This window comes from Ixodes scapularis, unplaced genomic scaffold (genome assembly GCF_016920785.2).
Source record: "Ixodes scapularis isolate PalLabHiFi unplaced genomic scaffold, ASM1692078v2 PGA_scaffold9__187_contigs__length_104089568, whole genome shotgun sequence".
NCBI lineage: Eukaryota > Metazoa > Arthropoda > Arachnida > Ixodida > Ixodidae > Ixodes > Ixodes scapularis.
Genome location: NW_024609884.1, coordinates 68,101,462 through 68,120,032, shown reverse-complemented (window position 1 = coordinate 68,120,032; position 18,571 = coordinate 68,101,462). Strand labels below are relative to the sequence as shown.

Here is an 18,571-nt window from a genome sequence, read left to right as displayed (position 1 = left end):
AAGCTGATGGAAACTTGGTTTGCTGCGAATGGCTCCAAGCAAATCCAAAGCACGGCTTACGAAATAAAAATGTTGGCTCAGTGTGAGAGCCTTTTTTTTTTACGTTATCATGGCTAAGGCACAGGAACTAACACAGAATGTGTTGTGTTGATCCAAACATCATCCAAAGACTGTATCGCGGGACCGCTCGTATCCGCGTGATCGTCAATCCCCTTCCAGACCGCGATCAACATGGAATCAACTTTCAACCTTGCACCTTTTTATTCAACGTCGAATTTAAAAAAAAAAAGGTCGGATTTTAACAAGCGGTTTCTCGCTTTTGTTTTTATCTGCGAATTTCGCTGTGGCGGTCTATTCCGTCCCCAGGAATGAGGTACTGCTGCTTCAGAAAATGCTGGGAGCCAGCTGTTAAACACATTCTTTGTTAAAGAAGGTTGGTTCAGGCAGGGCCCATGCAGTGATGTGATTGCTGCGCCAATTGCGCCAAACTGCGCCAAAGGGCTAACCCTGCTACATTCTGCTACATTTCACCAAAATATGGGTCATCTGCGCCAAGCCTGCGCCAAAAACTCCAGTTTTGGTCGCCTTTCGAAACCAAACTTGTACCGTAATTGAGCATGCGTGAGCTAGGTGGCGCAAGCGGCCGTCCGACACAAAGTACCCTGCATCAATCGTCCACCCGGTCTCGCATGTTTTTTTTTTTTTTCGCCGTCTCTCGTTTTGCGCTGTCGTCGTCTCATATATCTTGTCTTGCGCCCCTTGCGCCTTAATATATATATATATATATATATATATATATATATATATATATATATATATATATATATATATATATATATATATATATATATATATATATATATATATATATATATATATATATATATATATATATATATGTGTGTGTGTCAAAGATAGACGCAAGCGTGCGCGGACGCTCCACCGCTAGCGTGTCGGGTATCAGCCATGCCGTCATGCTGTGAAACGAAACCATGTTCTTGCGTGGCGGGAGTTCCTTTGTGAGCTGAAGCACTCGCTCCTGAAAGCAGTGGCCATGAGAAAACCATATTTGGTCCCTGCCTGCCAGTCACCGTGGTCGCGCGACGTCCGGTGTTGCCGTCCTCACGTCGCTGCAGATATGGCGCTTTCTTAACTGAGACATAGGGACAGCCGCAAGTTCATCAACATTCCTTTTCTTGTTTAAATCGTACGCTACTACAACAATCCCCCTTTAACTCAAAGACTACTGTGCCGAGGTATTAATTACCTAGGCTTCTTTTGGTGGGCTTTCTTTCTAGAGGGACGCACCCCGGAACGTGAAAAATCTGCCGCGAAAGAAAGTTGGTGAAGAGAAGTGAGCTAAAGCAAAGAAGGCCATGTCTGCACGCTGAACCCGCACAGTGTGCTTGTTTGTCTCGAGTTCAGTCGTTACACAAAGCGCTCCAAGAACGTTTTGACCCTGGCTCGCGACGTCTTGCATCGATGCACTCAGGTTCTTATTTACTTATTTTTGTTGTCTGGTTAGTTGGTATTTTGCCTGTCGGCCTGGCAAGCACGCGCCGCTAAACTGTTTTTTGTCGTATGCTGTACAGTTCCATTGTACATACATTTTTGGGAACCAATAGGAGGTATTCACTGGACGCCATATTTGAGGGCGATGTTTAGAGCGCATGCTCTGAACGAGCTCACATTAATAGCCTGCTAAGACCGGCAACCTTGATGGAGCTTAATGCACGCTCCAAAAGGACTGCGGAAGCTCGCCGTCAGCACGCGCTCAGCAGCAGCGCACACGGATATGGCCGCCAGTGAATACTCCCTATAGACCGATCTCATCAAGCGTTCGACGCATGCGCGAGGCAGCCATAACTTTAGTTCACAGGAGGCAATCGGCAGTGCACGAGACTGTTCGTGGCCTGCACGCGCAGAGCTCCAGCGAGGTTGTCGCACGCGCAGAAAGACTAAAGTTCTCTCGACGCTTTGCGGCAGCGGTGGCGTAGTCAAACTGGCTGGTGAGATCGGTCTGAGTGGCATGGTTTAGGTTTCGATCGAACAGCCGTCTCCGCTCGCGTGATGAAGCAGGTGCATTTGCAGGACTGCCGAAGTTGCCCTCACGTGCATGTGAAAATGATTGCACGACAGAGGCACCAGCCGGGATGCGTGCCATCTATTGTTTTACGTTTGCTTACTTTTGACAAAAATCTGGCACGTCGGGAACTAGTAAAACGGTGGCAAGCGCGGTTTTTCGGTATTGCGGGGCAACGCCTACAGCACTGTACACTTGTGAGATGTCTCAATGTGTCTTTGGAGACATTGCAAGTGGACATTCATTACTTGCCGAAGGCAAAGCAAGACTTGCAGCAGCGTTGCAGAAAGTTTTGAAGAGCAAAAAGAAAAGCACCCGCTTGTCGTAATGCACCTTTTTCTTCTGTACCATTTCGCATTGCACTACAGTGTTTCATCGGTGGGACACTGCTTCCATTTATGATATAACTAGTCAACCTAATGCTGTGAAATTTACTACCAAGCTGGTCATTTCCATAAATTTTAATATGTGCAGTTTGGTTCTTAGTTATCTATAGCGGGTACATAATATATATATTACTTAACTGAAGCAATGCAAATTCTGTCACGTCATTGACATTTCAGTTACATGTTGAAAGACTCCCAGGTGGTCAAGCTTGACCATAATTTGTTTATTGCGGCGAGCAAAGTGCCCTTCGTTTGTCCAGCACTTAAAACAAATATTTTTCTTTCTAAGACTATTTGCTCCAAAAGCCGCTTTTCATGCTCCGAAGCGCGGTTTTGGCTGCTCCGAAAGCTGCTCCAAAACGGCTTTAGTCGATCACATCACTGCCCATGTTAAAAATACCAGTCGGGTTCGAGCGGGGTTCGGACTGAAATACTTAATGGTTGGGTCGGGCTCGGGCCGACCTTCACGAACCATAGTCGGACTCGGGCCGGTTTCGGGTAAGAACTTCGTCGGGCTGAGTCGGGCCGGGTCGGGGCGGATCGGGCCTTACGATTCCTGCCCGATGTGATCTACAGCTGCGGTGATCGTCTGGAGCGAGGAGAGGGAAGTTGGGACCTGCTCGAAACCGAACGGGAGCCCTTTTATTTCACCTTTACCTACTTTTTGCTTTCTTGGTGCTGTTTTTTCGCCAGGGTAAAAGAGGATATTTATAATTACTACCGCGAACTGCGTCCGGTCCCAAGGGAGCCACCGCCCGCGTATCCTCGGTATACTTCTACACCACGCGGAGGCATGGCAGTGGGCGGTACATCAAGAAGCTTCGAGTTTCGCGCCAATTTCTCGGAGTCCTTCTTTCTCAAGTGTAGAGTCCCGTTTTGTTTATTTGTTGCTCCTGACAAGATGGCTTTCGCTACGTGAGGAACCGGCTACTTCTGAACTCGGGAAAATATGTTTCTGGTGCGTGGCACGTGGCCCCGACGATAGGACGCGAGCGCCAGCGCAGCACTATAGCACACCAGGTTAGCTCATAGGTAAAGGTGCCGGCAGCTGGACGTAGTACTGCCCAAAAAAGGATTCCATCTAGAAATAAATTCTCTGAACCGAATTAAGGGAAAGAAAAAAAAAAGTTCCGCGCAAAACACCCTTGCCTAATAATAAAAAAATTAAAAAAAAGGCCTGTCAAGGACATTGAATGGTTCTGTTGAGAACGGATATTTCCAGTCTTGATCCACATGACCTGTATGTAAGGTTAACATACTATACAGGTCAGGGTAGGACATTTCGTTTAGGTTCGGGTCACACGCTACTCAAAGGTTGATTGGACCCAAGGCAAGCGTCAGAAAAACGGAGCTCCTGAAGCTCCTTTCGCCCCTTCCAGCAGTAGAGGGAAACGTGCCCGCTGGTTCGCGAAAAACTCGAGGTCGGCGCATTGTAGAGGCACTCGCGGAGATCCTTCCCGCCGCTTACTTGCATCTCAGCGCTGAGCAAGCAGCCAAGCGCAGGCACGAAGGTTCATCTCCTGTCCTGCTGCCTGTCGTGGAGCAGCCGTGAAATCCGCTGGAAGTTTCCCCGTGAGTGCATTCGGCCGGCGCATTGTCGACGTTTCGCTTCGTCTCGTTCCATCGGACAGGTGGCAAAGGCTATCTTGGAAAGTGGAGCAGCCTCGGTCTCGACGCGGCTCGGCCTCCGCGAGCGCTTGCCGCAGCCTCCCCCGCTGCCTAAGGACGCCCCGAGGGATTTCCCCGCCGGATTGCCAGACGGCTGTGTAACTCTCGCGTGCGCGCTATTATGTCTGCCGAAGGTCGAGCGCGTGTTGCGTACGTTCTATTTATGTGTACTGTACGCGGAGAGTGACGCGACCAAGTGGCTTTGGGGACGTCTTTATTGATAGCGTTTGGACCCTCACGAGGCAGATTATACCGTTGGTCGGGTGCCGCTTGTGCCTCGTCCCGCGACGGTCGCCGCCGCTGCTGGCGGCCTCTGGCGTGCCGAGGTTTTTCCCGCCTCCGTGCGCGCGCTGGGGTTTCGAAAACAGCATCCTCCCCGCGCCCACATGGAAGAGACAACTTTCCTCATTTAATTCGAATCCCGAATTTATTTTCATTTTATTGTTTTTTTAGGGGCGGGGATGGCGGATGTTCGCTTTTGTCAACAACGTGAGGGAAATGCTGCGCCGTCGCTCGCCGTCAACGGCGCGGCGTCGGCGGTAACAGCGCGCGCGCGCGCCACACGGGTCGTGAATGACTGGCATATCGACTGTGTCTACGCAGCAGCCACCATCAGGACACAGCTCCCTCGCACGCAGCAGGTGGTTGGAGCGTGGCTGCAAGTGGACCGAGAGTCCCAAAAGGGCCAGCGCGCTTATGCGCCGCCACGGAGTGCTGCGCGCCGTCCCAGGGAAGGATTCCACTACAGCCTACTTGCGAAGGCATTCCAAATATTCAATTGCACATTCCTTGAGGAGCAGCAAAAAGAAACAGGCGCGTCTCTCTTTAAACGGGGGGAGAGAGAGGGGTGACGGCCAGTTTCCTTTCGAACCGTGCAGCAGTACACCCCTCCCTGTAATTAGCCGGCTGTGCCCCGAAAGCACCGCTCGGCGCACAGCGCCGATCAGGCGAGCCCCTCTCCGCGATCCCTCCCCGTGCTCTTGGAGCCGGCCGGGCCCGAAACCGCCCCGCGAGTGCTGGCCCTTCTTCTCGCTGTGCTTGGAATCACCTCGAAACACGAAGAGAAGCCCCGTTCCGCGGCTTGGCTGCGGCTTTTGTTTTTAGGCTGTCCCGACGAGCGTTTAACCAACTTCCCTCGTTCTTGTTTACTTGCAGCTAGAGAAGACCTTCTCGGACTCGGAGTTCGAGGAGTCGGTCGCCTACTACATGCAATCCTGGTTGCCCAATGTGCCCGCGCCAACGGAGGAGCATTTCAAGACCATGACGGTGAGTTTGGGTCAAGGTCCGAGCTGGTCCGAAGCCACGCGCAGACCTCAAACCATAGGTTCGAGTCCGGTGTGCCGATGGTCGACCGAATCGGTGAAGGAATTGGCCGAGCTACGCAGATTGGTTGCATAGCTTGGTTCAGAGACTTTGATTCTGTGAACAGTGCACGGACGCTCTGGAGTCTGTGTTCGGTCAACGGGCAGACGCAGGAACCGCACCCGTTCAACGAAAGTGAGATTGATCCATTTCGGGTGTTAAACTTTTGTTTTGAGTAACCAAGAAGTGCTCAAACGCGAGAACGCTATCTATGAGTTTGGTATTACGAAATATAGTACGCAGCATTCGACAAGTAGCGCTCAAAATATTTGAGAAACCGCGAGCATTCCGTCATGTGGCACGCTCGTCGGAGGCGACGACGTGGAACATGACTCGATTCATGAAGATGGAGTGCCGTTAGTGCCGAAGAAGCTAGAAGACGTCTAGCTCTGCCAGCCACATTTTACAGCGCTTAGGGACGCCGCGTGTTCAGGTCCTCTTCCAGTGCGATCTCTATCAGGAAGAAAATGGTTCGAAAGTAGTAGCGGAGTGTATGCAGACCCTTCCGGCCGTTTGCGTACACGGCCGCCATCCAGAACGCCCGCCCGAAACACGGAACGTTTGGGGCTGCCTGGCGGTGCGTCAGCGCACTCGAATGCTAGACAAACTGGTTCAGCTCGCCGCACAGACACTTGGCTCTGTCCCGACAGGCGTCTGATGCTCGAGCCGCCTTTGTCTGCCCAAGTGGCACCGACGGGAGCGTCTCCGAACAGCTGCTTGCTCGCGAGCCTCTCGAGCCAGCCTCTGGCGGGCCGCAGCAACAGGCGTCAAGGCGTGTCGGACAAACGCGTCGAGTGTCTGCGCGTTTCGCAGTCGGGCCACTGACCCTTCGCACGCACTGACCTTGCGGTAAGACAACGAGGCACCCCGCTACCGGTGGTCCCGCCGACGTGCGCCCTGCAGCGGGGTCCGCCGCCGCAGCTCCTCTAATTGAGCATTTTCTCTTGGGCGCTACTCGACTGACGGCGTTTCGCCCTCGCAAATAAAGCCATTTGTCAAAAGGGGACGTCCCCCGACACGACGACCAGCGATGCACAATGAGCCCGCCCTCTGGAGCGCACCTCAGAGGTCAAATCCGTCCGAGGGGACGAGTTGGCTTCCCGAAGGGCAACATTCGGCGGAGGAAAGGCAGCGAGCAAAGTCGCTAATGGGCACGGGGAACCTCGGCTGAATGGAGAGCACAGAGACGCGCCGCGCCCGGGTCCCAGCGCGGCGGGAACAAGGTACCTCTCGGGGGCCGCGTTGACAGCGCGGACCAATTTGCGGGGGCTTCTCTGTTGGGGCTCCCGAGCAGAGATAAAGTGCGCAGATAGACGCCCCGGGCTTCTCGCGGCCAGTCATCACCTGGCCGAGAAGAGACGAGTGGGGCCACTTTTTCCCACGTTCGTGGTTATGAGCGGCCCCGGGCAGTCACCCAAAGAATGCCCGTGGAGCGAGTCCCGTCCCCCTTTGTTTCTCCCGCAGTGTGAGGTTCCGGGGGGGGCCGAGGCTGGCATTGTGTCCGAGGGAGCGCGGGAGGGGGCGCGCTCTTTCCCCCATGTCGGGTGTCACAAAGTCGGATGTCCCGCAGTGGTCGATCCGCGCTGCACCGGCACCGCCGAAGGAACTCAGCCCAGGCTGTCGCCGCCGGGGCAGTCGGAGAGAACTCCCGCGTTGAAGGAAAGCATCGCCCGAATAGTGAAAGGGCCAAGTGGGATCCCACATGAAACCAAGGCGGTCAAATTGTAACCAGTGTAGCCAAAGTTTCACGTGACCGTTTCTTTGAATCGCGAGCAATATATCCAGCGAGTGAGTCCAACTCCGACTTCGGACCTTTTTCATAAGACAGTCTGTCCCGAGCCGAATCCTACGCTCTAATGGCGGCATAATGCAGCATCTTCACACCAGGAAAAGTGAACGTCCTCGGAGCCATAGAACTAAGGGAGGTTACGTGCTCCCGGTTCCAGTGTGTCCTCAGAAAGGCGGTCATATTAACCCCGCGGCCTCCAGACGGCGGACCCTCAACGTATACATTAATAATAATAATAATAATTACTACTGCGACTCTGTTGAAAAGTCCGAACTTCATTTTTTTTAAAATTATTATTATATTTTTTTTTACCATAGACACGTATGAGAGCCGCAGAATTAGGGAGACTGGGTTTGTCGTGCTTCTGTCCGTCGCCCCGTCTTCCTGCCGTAATCTGTTTCGAATCTCGTTAAACTAACGCGTGAGAGAACACACATTCTCTTGGTCCGAGCGTGCTCTCCTACAATTTAATTGAAAAGTACGGTTGTGCCGTTAGAGCAGCGTGTAACAGAAAGGAGCGGTGACAACCGAGCCAGCGTGTCCCTGGCGGCAGAGATGCAAGAGCCGCTCACTTTGCCCGCAAGGTGCACGCTGGTCGATTGGAGCGCGTCCAAGCAGGCGCTCGAGAAGCGGCAGCATCATCCGAGGGACCCTCGGCCAGAAGAGAGACTTGCTCCAGAACCGAGATTTATCGTCCTATACATTACGGCGTGGGTGTTGTTGTACAGCCGGCTGTATTTTATCGCTTCCGTCCCCGCTTATTCCCCCTTACCAAATCAGATTAGAGGGCCGGGACTGCCGGCGACTGGCGTCTCGCGGAATAACAGCAACATGTGGCTAGTTCGAGACGCGGCAGCCACCAAGCGCCGACGCCCGCTGCACGTGGCGGCACGCGGCAGCGCTCCGGGTGGGTGCGCCACGCCGGCAGAACACGAGCGCGCGTCGCCAAGAGGTCAAGTTGTTTTTAATTTGGGGCAGGGCTGGCAACAACGCACCCCTTTCGTTTCCTCTATTTAGTACTTTAACTGATAAAATTGCACTATGAACAAAGGTACACTCGAGGGCATATTCTTTCGCAACAGAAGAAAATCCGACTGTCAGCCGAACGCTGACGTAACGCTCGTCTCCTCACTGATTGGACACACGTGCGTCTAACGTCTTGCTCAAGAAGATCTGACGTACTCCCACGGGTCGCACGTGATCCAACATAGAGGGACGCTCTACTCCTCCATAGGCTAAAGCGCCGTTACATATATGCGACCGAGTAAGACCGAGAGAGACCAGAACGGTCTTTAAGCCTCTTGTGACGTCTTGGGACCGGATGCGCTGCAGCGGAGCTGGTCCTATAAGAGATCGCAAGAGGCTTAAAAACCGGTCTGGTCTCCCTCGGTCTTACTCGGTCGCAAGAGTGTGAACGGGCCTTTAAAGAGCGAGCTCCGGGCTTCCCGAGGGAAAGAACGCGAAAGAGCGACAGATAAGCAGAGAAAGAAAGCCGGTGCTACTTTAGACGTTTTCACTTTGCCGCGACATTCTGAGGTAGTTTCAGTACTTTCTTGCCACTAGCTGCACTCGACCCTGGCGCGTTTCCGTTGTTCTACTTTCCGCACGCTCAGTCTATTATGTCTCACAGCCCAACAGGCCGTGAGTCCAGTGAGTCTACAGGACCACCACATAAGATGGTACCCACAAATGAAACATCAGCGGAGCGCTCGCGTGCTTACCGCGCACGACAGAAAACTCCGAGGTCAGCCGTTGGCACGGGCTCGGAGCCTTCGAGAGGTGCTCCCTACTCCTCCAGTGAACGGGTGTGGCTCTACAAGAAACGCTGGAATTTCGAGGCACATTCTGGTAACGCATTCTGTGTTGTCAGCGCTGTGTCCACAATAGTCTGGGAAAGGGGCTACCTTTTTGTGTGACCTGTTTAGGTCCCGATATGTGCTATACGCTCGCTGCATCTAACGAATCCATCACGCAACCGAAGGTCTTCGCCCTATTTGGCACAGAAAGGCCGACTTGCTTAAAGGCCAACCCGCAAAATATTTTTCAACCAGTGTGAAAATCTTCCTCGCCACCCTTCCGATTTCCCCCTCTCCCGCTCTTAACTTGACGGCGGGGGGCCTCCTTTTGTTGTTGATCCAGCCCCAAGAGGCAGCAACAAAAGGACCGACCGTCAAGTTAAAAGTGGGAGAGGGGGAAGAGGGAAGGGGGGTGGCGAGGAGGATTATGCAGGTCGGCCTTTATGACTTGTCGCTTATTTTTATAGGCGGAGAAGTGCGTGTCAGTAAAGCGTGCTTCCTGTGTGCGTGTGTGTGACCGTGCCATGCCTCTCTCCACAGAAGGAAGAGGCGTACCGGACTTCGTTTGGCTACGTGCAGTACTACGCCGTGGGCCTGGAACAGGCGGTGTTGGACCAGATCTTCCACAACGGGCCGTTCCACAGACTCTTTCTCGAGATCCAGAACAACCTGGGTCAGTTGCTGTGCGAGCTGCAGCTCGGCATCGTGCACTTCAATGTGGCCAAAAACCCAGATGTGCTTCGGGACGTGATGTCTCACGAGTATCGCGACATCAAGCAAGACAGTCAGCGCAATCTGCGCGACTACATCATCCTGCGCGAGTACATCAAGCTCACCAAGTACATCTCGCAACTGTTTTCCTACCTGCGGGACCAGTCCTAAGGTCGGCCCTTCCGCCGCCGCTGCCCTGCAGGCCGCGGTGACGTCGCGGACGCTCGTGCAGTGCCGCACCGGCCGGCCGTGTCTTATTTATTTGTATTTATTAAATTATTTCCAAGAGACACTCGACCGCAATATCATCGTCAGACATCCTTCAGCATGTGGCCATCAGTGCAGATCATTGTGCACCGACGCGTCGCCGACGCCAGACTGTGGTTCCCGACGCCCTGTGCTCCCCCGTGGCCGGCGGGGACGGTTCGTCGCTGCCGGACAGCCACATAGAACCACCAAAGATGATTGTAACTAGCAGCCTGTCCGTCTGTCTCGTGTACAGTGTCCTGTCCGCCCTTGTCGTCTGCGGGGGCCTTGCCGCTGCCTGCAGGGAAACCCCCGGCGCGCGCGCGCGCCCCTGCCTAGTGCCGCATCCGTCTAGATTCCTTCCCGGCTTGTTAGAACCAAGGGCTGCCACACCCCGAGGTCCCATAGTGCACTAGACGACTGCTGCCGAACTGAACCTGTCCCTGCGCCAGTTCGCACGTTGTTTACCCGAGGTTACGATTGCATTTAGCATAAGGTCATACATGTTAACAACGCCTGTTCCTGTCACGCCTGTGGTCTATTATGATTTGTTACCTGCGCCCTGAACTGAATCCGAAACAGACCTCAGAAGAGAGCAAGCGCATTCGTTTTGCCTTACTCCAAAGATTGCAGCCGCGACACGCATTGTGGTAACACCATCATTGCGCAGACACTCACAACTCAGCTAGGTCAACGTGTGTCTGTGTTTTTCTGTGTAGGGACAAAAACTTCCGACTAGGCACTCCGGCGTCCGGAGTCGCAACGAGCTCTCCCGCGCTTCGACGATCCCGTTCCATATTTATTTGCTAGCTGAAGAAGACGCAATTGCCCGCTTCTGTGTGTATGTACGTGTGTGTGTTTTTGGTTTTTTTTTTCAACACGCGAGGATTGAATCACTTATGGCAGCAACTGCAATGTGAGAAAAAGGGAACCACCGACTTGTTTATGCACACTAGTCTGACACATCCATTCACCGCGCACACGTCCGAGAAAATGGCTCCTTTTTAGGAGAAACTACCTCAGTCCTCGGGTCACTACGCGTCACGCAGCTCCTTGGGAGTCCATTCGTGGCCGCTTTGATTCCTTGGCCATTCTTGTTTTGCTCGGTTTGTGACGCATCCATGTTCAGCGTAAAACGCGAAGAAATAAAAGGGCGTCCAGCCTCTCCTTCTCTTCCCCCCTCTTTTTTTCTTCTTTTCGTGAACGTCCGTACAAGGATTACGGTTGAGCATGTAAAATTTACAGGTTTCCATAATTTTATTTCCTCTACTACGCCCATCGAATTCATTTCACACAATCGTAAACAAATCCACGAAAACGTATTCGAAGAGGGAGAGAGAGAGAAAAGGCGGCAGATATTAGCCGATAGCAGGCTAAACCATCTATAACCTCAGGGCAAAGGTGCGACATGGCTAGGTTTTGTACAGTGCACTAAACTGTTAAGTATATAACTCTCGAGCAGTGTCCAAAACATATCACCTCCGCCTAGCGATGAAAGCGATGATGCCGCAGAGAATAATGGAGCTCGTTCCCAGACTGCCGCCACATCCATTCACTGGGCACAATATTTGAGGGCGCTGTTTAGAGCGCATGCTCGGAACGAGCTCACATTATTAGGCCGTCAAGACCGGCAACCTTGATGGTGCGGAATGCGCGTTGCTAAAGAACGGGAAGCTCGCCATCATCACGCGCCTAGCAGTCGCGCACACAGCTGCGGCCGCCAGTGAATACTCCCTATACAAGGTGCGTGACCTCTAAGTTGTCTTTTCTGCCTCTGTCAATCTCAGCTTCCTTTTTTTTTTTTTTTTCATCCCGGTCACATTCCGTTTGACATAAAGTCCGACCGGAGCAAACGCTACCCATCCGATGAAGCCAATCAATCGGCGCTAAAAGGGCCTTGTCACGATGCTCGTCGCTTTTGCGCGTTTGCCAATCACCTGCTAAACCAATCACGCAGAAAATAAAGCGCAGAATCACGCTGCATTCACTGTGCATGCTTGCGCTGGTAGCAAACTCATCCTTGACATTACTGTACGATACGGCGGTACTATGTAAAAGCAAACCGTGTGTAAACACACGAAAGTGAAACGGCAACTTTTTCGACATTACCGCTGAAGCAGACGTCGGCCACGGCGTTTATAGTGAGAGTGTAACGCTAGAAAAGGAGGGCGGCGAGAGCTGCCAGACTTCGCCAGCAGATGGCGCAGCCAGTCTCTACAGCCTAAACTACGGCCGATGCTCGAGGGTTATATCTAACAGTTGAGCGCACTGCACTGCCATGTTGCGTATGAGCACTGAAAATATATTTTTTTTCAACACGGTTTCACACAAAGGGCCTATCAGGCAAAAACAATTTGCAGTTAAAGGTTGCGCGCAGTGGTCGAGACTATCGGGGTATAAAAGCTGAGCCGTCGCGTGGCTTTCAGGCTTCGCGCGCGACGGACACCTATCCCTGAATTTCTCGCCTCTTGATGCTCTTTCTCCTCCCTCCGATTTAATCCTTCCAGACCGAGACTACGGCGTTCCTGTTGTGGTTTGTCCTCGCAGAAAAGTCAGTACGTAAGGGCCACCCAAGCGACAATAAAAATTTTATGCTCGCTCATTGATGTTGTAGCATCAATGGGCTGAGAAGAGACATATTTCAGCGCGATATTGCCTCGCAGAGAAGTCGGCGTCGGTGAGACGGGAAAATCCTGATTAGTCAATAGGGTCGCACGGGGATTTCAAACAAAGCTCACGTGAAACGTGACGTCTGGAGTGGAATTAAAGTGATTAAAACATGACATGTAATGCAAATTAAAGGTCGCCGCACGTCTCACAATATTTCACTTTACAAAGTAATTCATTCGCCTCTGAAAAAAAATGAAATTGAAGAATTTTAGGTGGAGGCGAGATTCGAACCCACGACTACTCTTCGGTTGTGAGCCAGACACGCTACCGTGGCCATGCAGGCACGCTTACGCAGCTTGGGAACGGAAGGAGTTTTATATGTTTAGCTATCGCGTTCCACCCTTAAAGGCGAAGCTTAAGCGTCCTCCTGTAATTCTGCCCCACGAAGGTTCGCAGGTTACAGACTTGATTCCCCACTGCTCCGTCACAACGGTTGTTCCTGATCTTCGCGCTGTTGACCCATTTCTCTTCCTTTACCGATGTCGTCTACCTTCGCCCTTTGTTGCCTTCCCGTGAGAAATTTTTCAGAGTACTTTGATTCACTGGTTTTGCACAGCATCATTTCACATCTGGGATTCGAGAATAAAATTGTTGGAGGATGTTTTCACACTTTACCCGGTTTGTTGTCTCTACTGACTCGCGAGGTGCTACAGTACATCGGCTGTTTGCTTCCAGGAAGCGCGACGGCAAAATTTTGCGAATAATTGCTCAGCCCCGCCCCCCCCCCCCCCCCCCCCCCCCCCTTTTTCCCCAATTTTCCTGTTTCGGCCGGTACAAAACGTGGGTGGCAGCGTGCAGAGCGTGACACAGGTGAGTACGGACGCGGGATCTCGAGGTTTCCCCATCTCTCCCTTACATATCGAAGACTGCCTTCAAAATTACTGCTGCTGTCGAGTGTCCTTTTCTTGGGCTCATACTTGGACAGTAAGAGTGAGCGTGGGACTACAATTTTAACTGGTCTGGGTAAAACCTAAAAAAGTGCTTTGAAATCGTGTTCCTGCTAACTGTGTTGTGCAGTACAAAAGTGTTCACAAATGAGCGGTGGTAGAAAACACGAGAGTTTAGAAGGCATGCAAGACATGCCCAAGACGGTGAAATGTTCCTCTTAATGTTACGGTATGGCAGTAATTACAGTACGTGAAAAAGAGTGAAGAGCTAGGACTTGAGTTCAGTGCATAGAAATAGAAAGAAAAAAAAGGCTTCTAACAAGACGCGTAAGAATGTGCTATATATGTACACAGGGACTTGAAATCTGGGAAGTGCAGAGGTGCAAGTATTCAGGGATGGGGATAAACGAGGTCAGAGAATGCACGCGAAAGCGCGAAAAATATCTGCAAACAGGGGGCAACAGGAATTAAGAATTACAAAGAAAAGAGCAATGTTCAACTTTAACGGATATGGTGTGGTGAAGAATATCTGGAAATGAGTCACGGTGGTCGGCTTAACATGTGGACATCCCCGGGATTCTGAGAAATTGGACTGTGCTCTCTTGGCTATTCTCAGCAAAACTGGAAAACACTGATTTCAGACGAAATACTGCAGAAACCGGACTAAGCATAAACCGCAATAATACAAGAATAATTAATGCGAATTGGAACCCGAGGGGGTAAATTTTTTACTTTAGGCCCGGCATATTTCCGCATTGTGTATCATGAACAACCTTTGCAATATCTTGAATTCCTTCGAGCCGCAACAAAACACCGCAATATCATTGAGGATTGCAATAACATGAAACTTACAGAACTCATCTCATATAAAAGTTAGTTGATTGCATATATATATTTTATTTCCCAGGAAAAAACACAATGCCCATAAATACGTCGAAGTATATAACCACTATAGACTTGAGGTTAAATAGCGCGGCATAGGCAGTTAGGCTCCAGTAGCTATGGAGAGAAAAAATATATAAACATAATGAATGGGTACATGCAGACAAAGGTTTGACTACACTCGAAGGAGTAGAATCGAGTACAAAGAAATAATATAAAAAGCGGTTGAAGGAAAGAGGCGAAGAAAGAAGGACAGGCAACATTTTAGGTACTACCTACAGGTGAGCAACGAGGACAATGAAGAAAGCAGGCCCAAAGATTCGTGTCGAGGTACATGAGCAGCACCCGTGAGATTGCAGAAGCAAAGTCAGTGAAGAATATCGTAAAATAAATGAAGGGAGAAATATGGGAAACGAGAATGCAGAAGAAACCAGATATAGAAAAGCACAGGTAAAAAAAAAATATTAAAAAGGAAGTAATATTCAATAATGCCAGGGGAAATGTGCTATTAATTAAAGGGAGGGCAGGGTTGTTGAGAACGAGGACGTTCGATACCAAATACCAGATGGGCACATCATGCGTTGTATATGTGGAGGAAGAGCCAGAAGATAATATGAAATATAAACAACCCGGCAACCCAATCACATCGCACGCAGTGCTAAACTTCGTGGTATAGCTTTGGGGTCCAAGCAGGACGATGGCACAAAGGATTTTTGAAGAGGAGAACAAAGTAAGAGAAGGTTCAAAGAATACTGGTCTAAATCACGGAAATGACAGGCAGTGACTACGATCAAATTTTCTTTAGCAACACTCCCAGTATACTGTCGATAATATTTGGCTAGACGGCACAAGCAATCTCGTTTCAAAGGGAAGAATCGCCATGCTTGCGACATCCTCCTATCCAACGGCGAACGTTATAGTTTATTGTGTTAACGACTGTACCCATCTATCCAATATCCAATATTTTAGCTTATTGTGTCCACGGCTGTACTTAAACAGGACCACGATAGAACAGAGCGCGACACAACAGCATTGCCAATACATCACACGTCAAAACAGCACGGCGTCAAAACAGCCCAGCAAAAAAAGAGCACGTGGTAAACAGGCACAGCGTCAAAAATGCACGATGACAAAAGAACGCTTGCCAAAACAGCACAACGTCAATATAGCAGAGCGTCAGAAATGCACAACAAATAAATGCATGCCAAAACAGCACAGCGTCAAAGAGCACAAAGACAAAATAGCACGTGCCAAACCAACACTACGTCAAAATAGCACAGGGTCAAAAGAGCACAACAAAAGACCACGCGCGAAAACAGCACAATGTCAAAACAGTACAGCGTCAAAAGGCCACAACGACAAAAAACACGTTCCAAAACAGTGCAATATGAAAAAAGCACAGCGTCAAAACGGCACGACAAAAGAGCACGTGCCAAAACAGCACATCGTCAAAATAGCACATCGTCAGAAGCACCAATACAAAAGAGAACGTGCCAAAACAGCACAACGCCAAAACATCACACCGTCAAGAGGAAACAACGACAGAAAAATGTGCTAAAACGGCAGAACGTCAAAACAGCACAGTGTCGACACCAAGAAAAAGAAGCACGTGTCAAAACAGCACAACGTGAATAGAAACAAGACAGCGTCAAAGGGGCACAAGAACAAGAGAGCACATGACAGAACAGTACACCGTCAAAAGGGCGCAACGACAAAAAACACGTGCCAAAACAGCACAACGTAAACACAGAACAGCGTCCAAATTGCACATTGTTGAAAAGGCACAATGACAAAAGAGCACGTGCAAAAACAGCACAGCCTCTTTAAGGGCACAACGACAAAAGAGCACGTGGCACAACAAAGCAATTTCAAAGCAACTCAGGGTCACTACGGCATAACGAGAAGAGTGCGTGCCAAAAGAGCACAACGACAAAACAGCATAGCGTCAAAAAAGCACATCGGCGAAAGAGCACTACGTCAAAATAGCACACAGTCACAAGAACACAAGTACCAAAGAACACAGGCCGAAACAGTACATCGTGGAAAGGGCACAGCGTTGAAAGGGTACAGTGACAAAAGAACACGTGCGAAAACAGGACGTCAAAACCTCACCGCGTCAAAAGGACACTACAACAAAAAAAGCACGTGCGAAAGCAGTACGTCAAAACCGCACAGCGTCAAGGGCACGAGAGAAAAGCGCGCGCCAAAACAAAACAATGTCAGAACAACACACTGTAAGTAGGGATGAACGTCAAAACAGCACAGCGTCAAAAAGGTATGACGGCAAAAGAGCACTACATCAAAACAGTACAGCGTCAAAAGGGCAGAAAGACAAACAAAAGTCGGCACCAAAACATCACAACGTCAAAACAGCAAGACGTCAAAAGGCCACAGCTACAAAGACAGCACGTGCAAAAGCAGCACATGAAAAGTGCTCAACGACAAAAGACCACGTGCCAAAAGAGCAGAACTTCAAAACAGCACAGCATCACAAGGGCACAAGGACAAAAGAGCAGATATCAAAAGAGCACAATATCAAAACAACACAGCGTCACAAGGGTACTACAACGAAAGAGCAGCACGTGCAAAAACAGCACAACGTCAGAACAGTAAGGCGTCAAAAGGGCACAACGACAAAAGAGAACGTGCGAAAACAGCAAAATGTCAAAAGAGCACAGCGTCAAAAGGACACAAGGACAAAGACCATGTGCCAAAACAGCACAACATCAAAGCGGCTCAGCGTCAAAAGGGCACAACGACAAAAGAGCACATGCCAAAACAGCATGGCGTGCAGGCACGTAGCCAGGATTTTGTTTCGGGGGGTGGGGGGGGGGGGGGCGCCCATGACAAAATGCTGTATGAGAGGGAGGGGGTCCGGGCCCCATGGTCCCCCCCCCCCCCCCTGGCTACCTGGCTACGTGGAAGATGGCGTGGGTAGGGTACAACGACAATAGAACACGTGCGAAAACAGCAAATTGTCAAAACAACACAGGTTCAAAGGGCAAAATGACAAAAGAGCACATACTAAAACAGCACAACGTCAAAAGGGCGTGACAACAAAAGACGTGCCAAAACAGCACAATGTCGAAATGGCGCAGCGTCAAATGGGCACAGTGACATAAGAGCACGTGCCAAAACAGCACAGCGTCAAAAGGGAACGACAAAATAGCTGATAAAACAGCACAGCGTCAAAACGGCACAGCGTTAAAAGAGTAGAACAAAAGAGCACGTGCCAAAACGGCACAGTGTCAAAAGGGCACAACGATAAAACAGCACAAGGTCAAAACAGTACTACGTTAAGAGTACTACAAAAGAGCACGTGCCAAAAGGGCACGTGCGAAAATTGCACATCGTCAAAAAGGCATGACAAATGAGCACGTGAAAAAACAGTACAATGAGAAACCAGCACAGCATCAAACGAGCACAACAAAAGAGCACGTGCCAATGCAGCACAGCGTCAAAATGGCTCAATCACAAAAGAGCTAGTGCCAAAACGGCATAGCATCAAAAGGGCATAACGACAACAGAACATGTGTTAAAACGGCACCACGTCAAAACAGCATAGCGTCAGAAGGAGACAATGACAAAAGAACATGCGCGAAAACAGTGAGCACGTAAAAACAGCACAGCGGCAAAAGGGAACAACGACAAAAGAGCACGTGCCAATGCAGGACATCAAAATTACTGAAGGACGCTTAAACTTCGCCTTTAAAGGAGCTGTGCAACGATTTCAACGCTGAAAGAATTTCCATCTTCTACTTTTGACATTGTTTATCTTGTCACAAAGGACAAAAAACACATCTCATTCCTTGAAAACGTTGCGATTCCGCCGCGTAATCGCGAGGTAAAAATTAGAATATATCCGGACCTGCAGCCGCGAGTGGCGGCCATGAGAACCACGCGGCATGACGTCAAGGGGGGGGGGGGGGGGGGGGGGCTTGTAAAAAGATAGGAAGTTGTGCAAATACCTGAACGACAAACGGTAAATCTTCTATAAATCTCTTCGTTCCAACATAGAGATATAAATGCTTCAAAAACCTGGTATCATCGACAAAACTTATATTGTACGGGGATTTAGTGGCGCCATCTAT

The 18,571-nt window shown here is 50.3% G+C and overlaps 1 protein-coding gene across 3 annotated transcripts in view; it reads left to right on the top strand.

The window, feature by feature from the left end:
- LOC8029586 overlaps window positions 1-13,325 on the top strand; it is a 253,208-nt gene extending 239,883 nt beyond the window's left edge. For 2 of the 3 annotated variants that reach the window (XM_042287347.1, XM_029980294.4), the window contains 2 exons: window positions 5,293-5,403; window positions 9,625-9,966. In XM_042287347.1, the coding sequence (XP_042143281.1) occupies window positions 5,293-5,403; window positions 9,625-9,966 (453 nt within the window). Of the gene's footprint in view, window positions 1-5,292; window positions 5,404-9,624 lie in introns of all 3 variants that reach the window. The other variant, XM_040502828.2, reaches the window with a different exon arrangement.
- The last annotated feature ends 5,246 nt before the right edge of the window (window positions 13,326-18,571 follow it).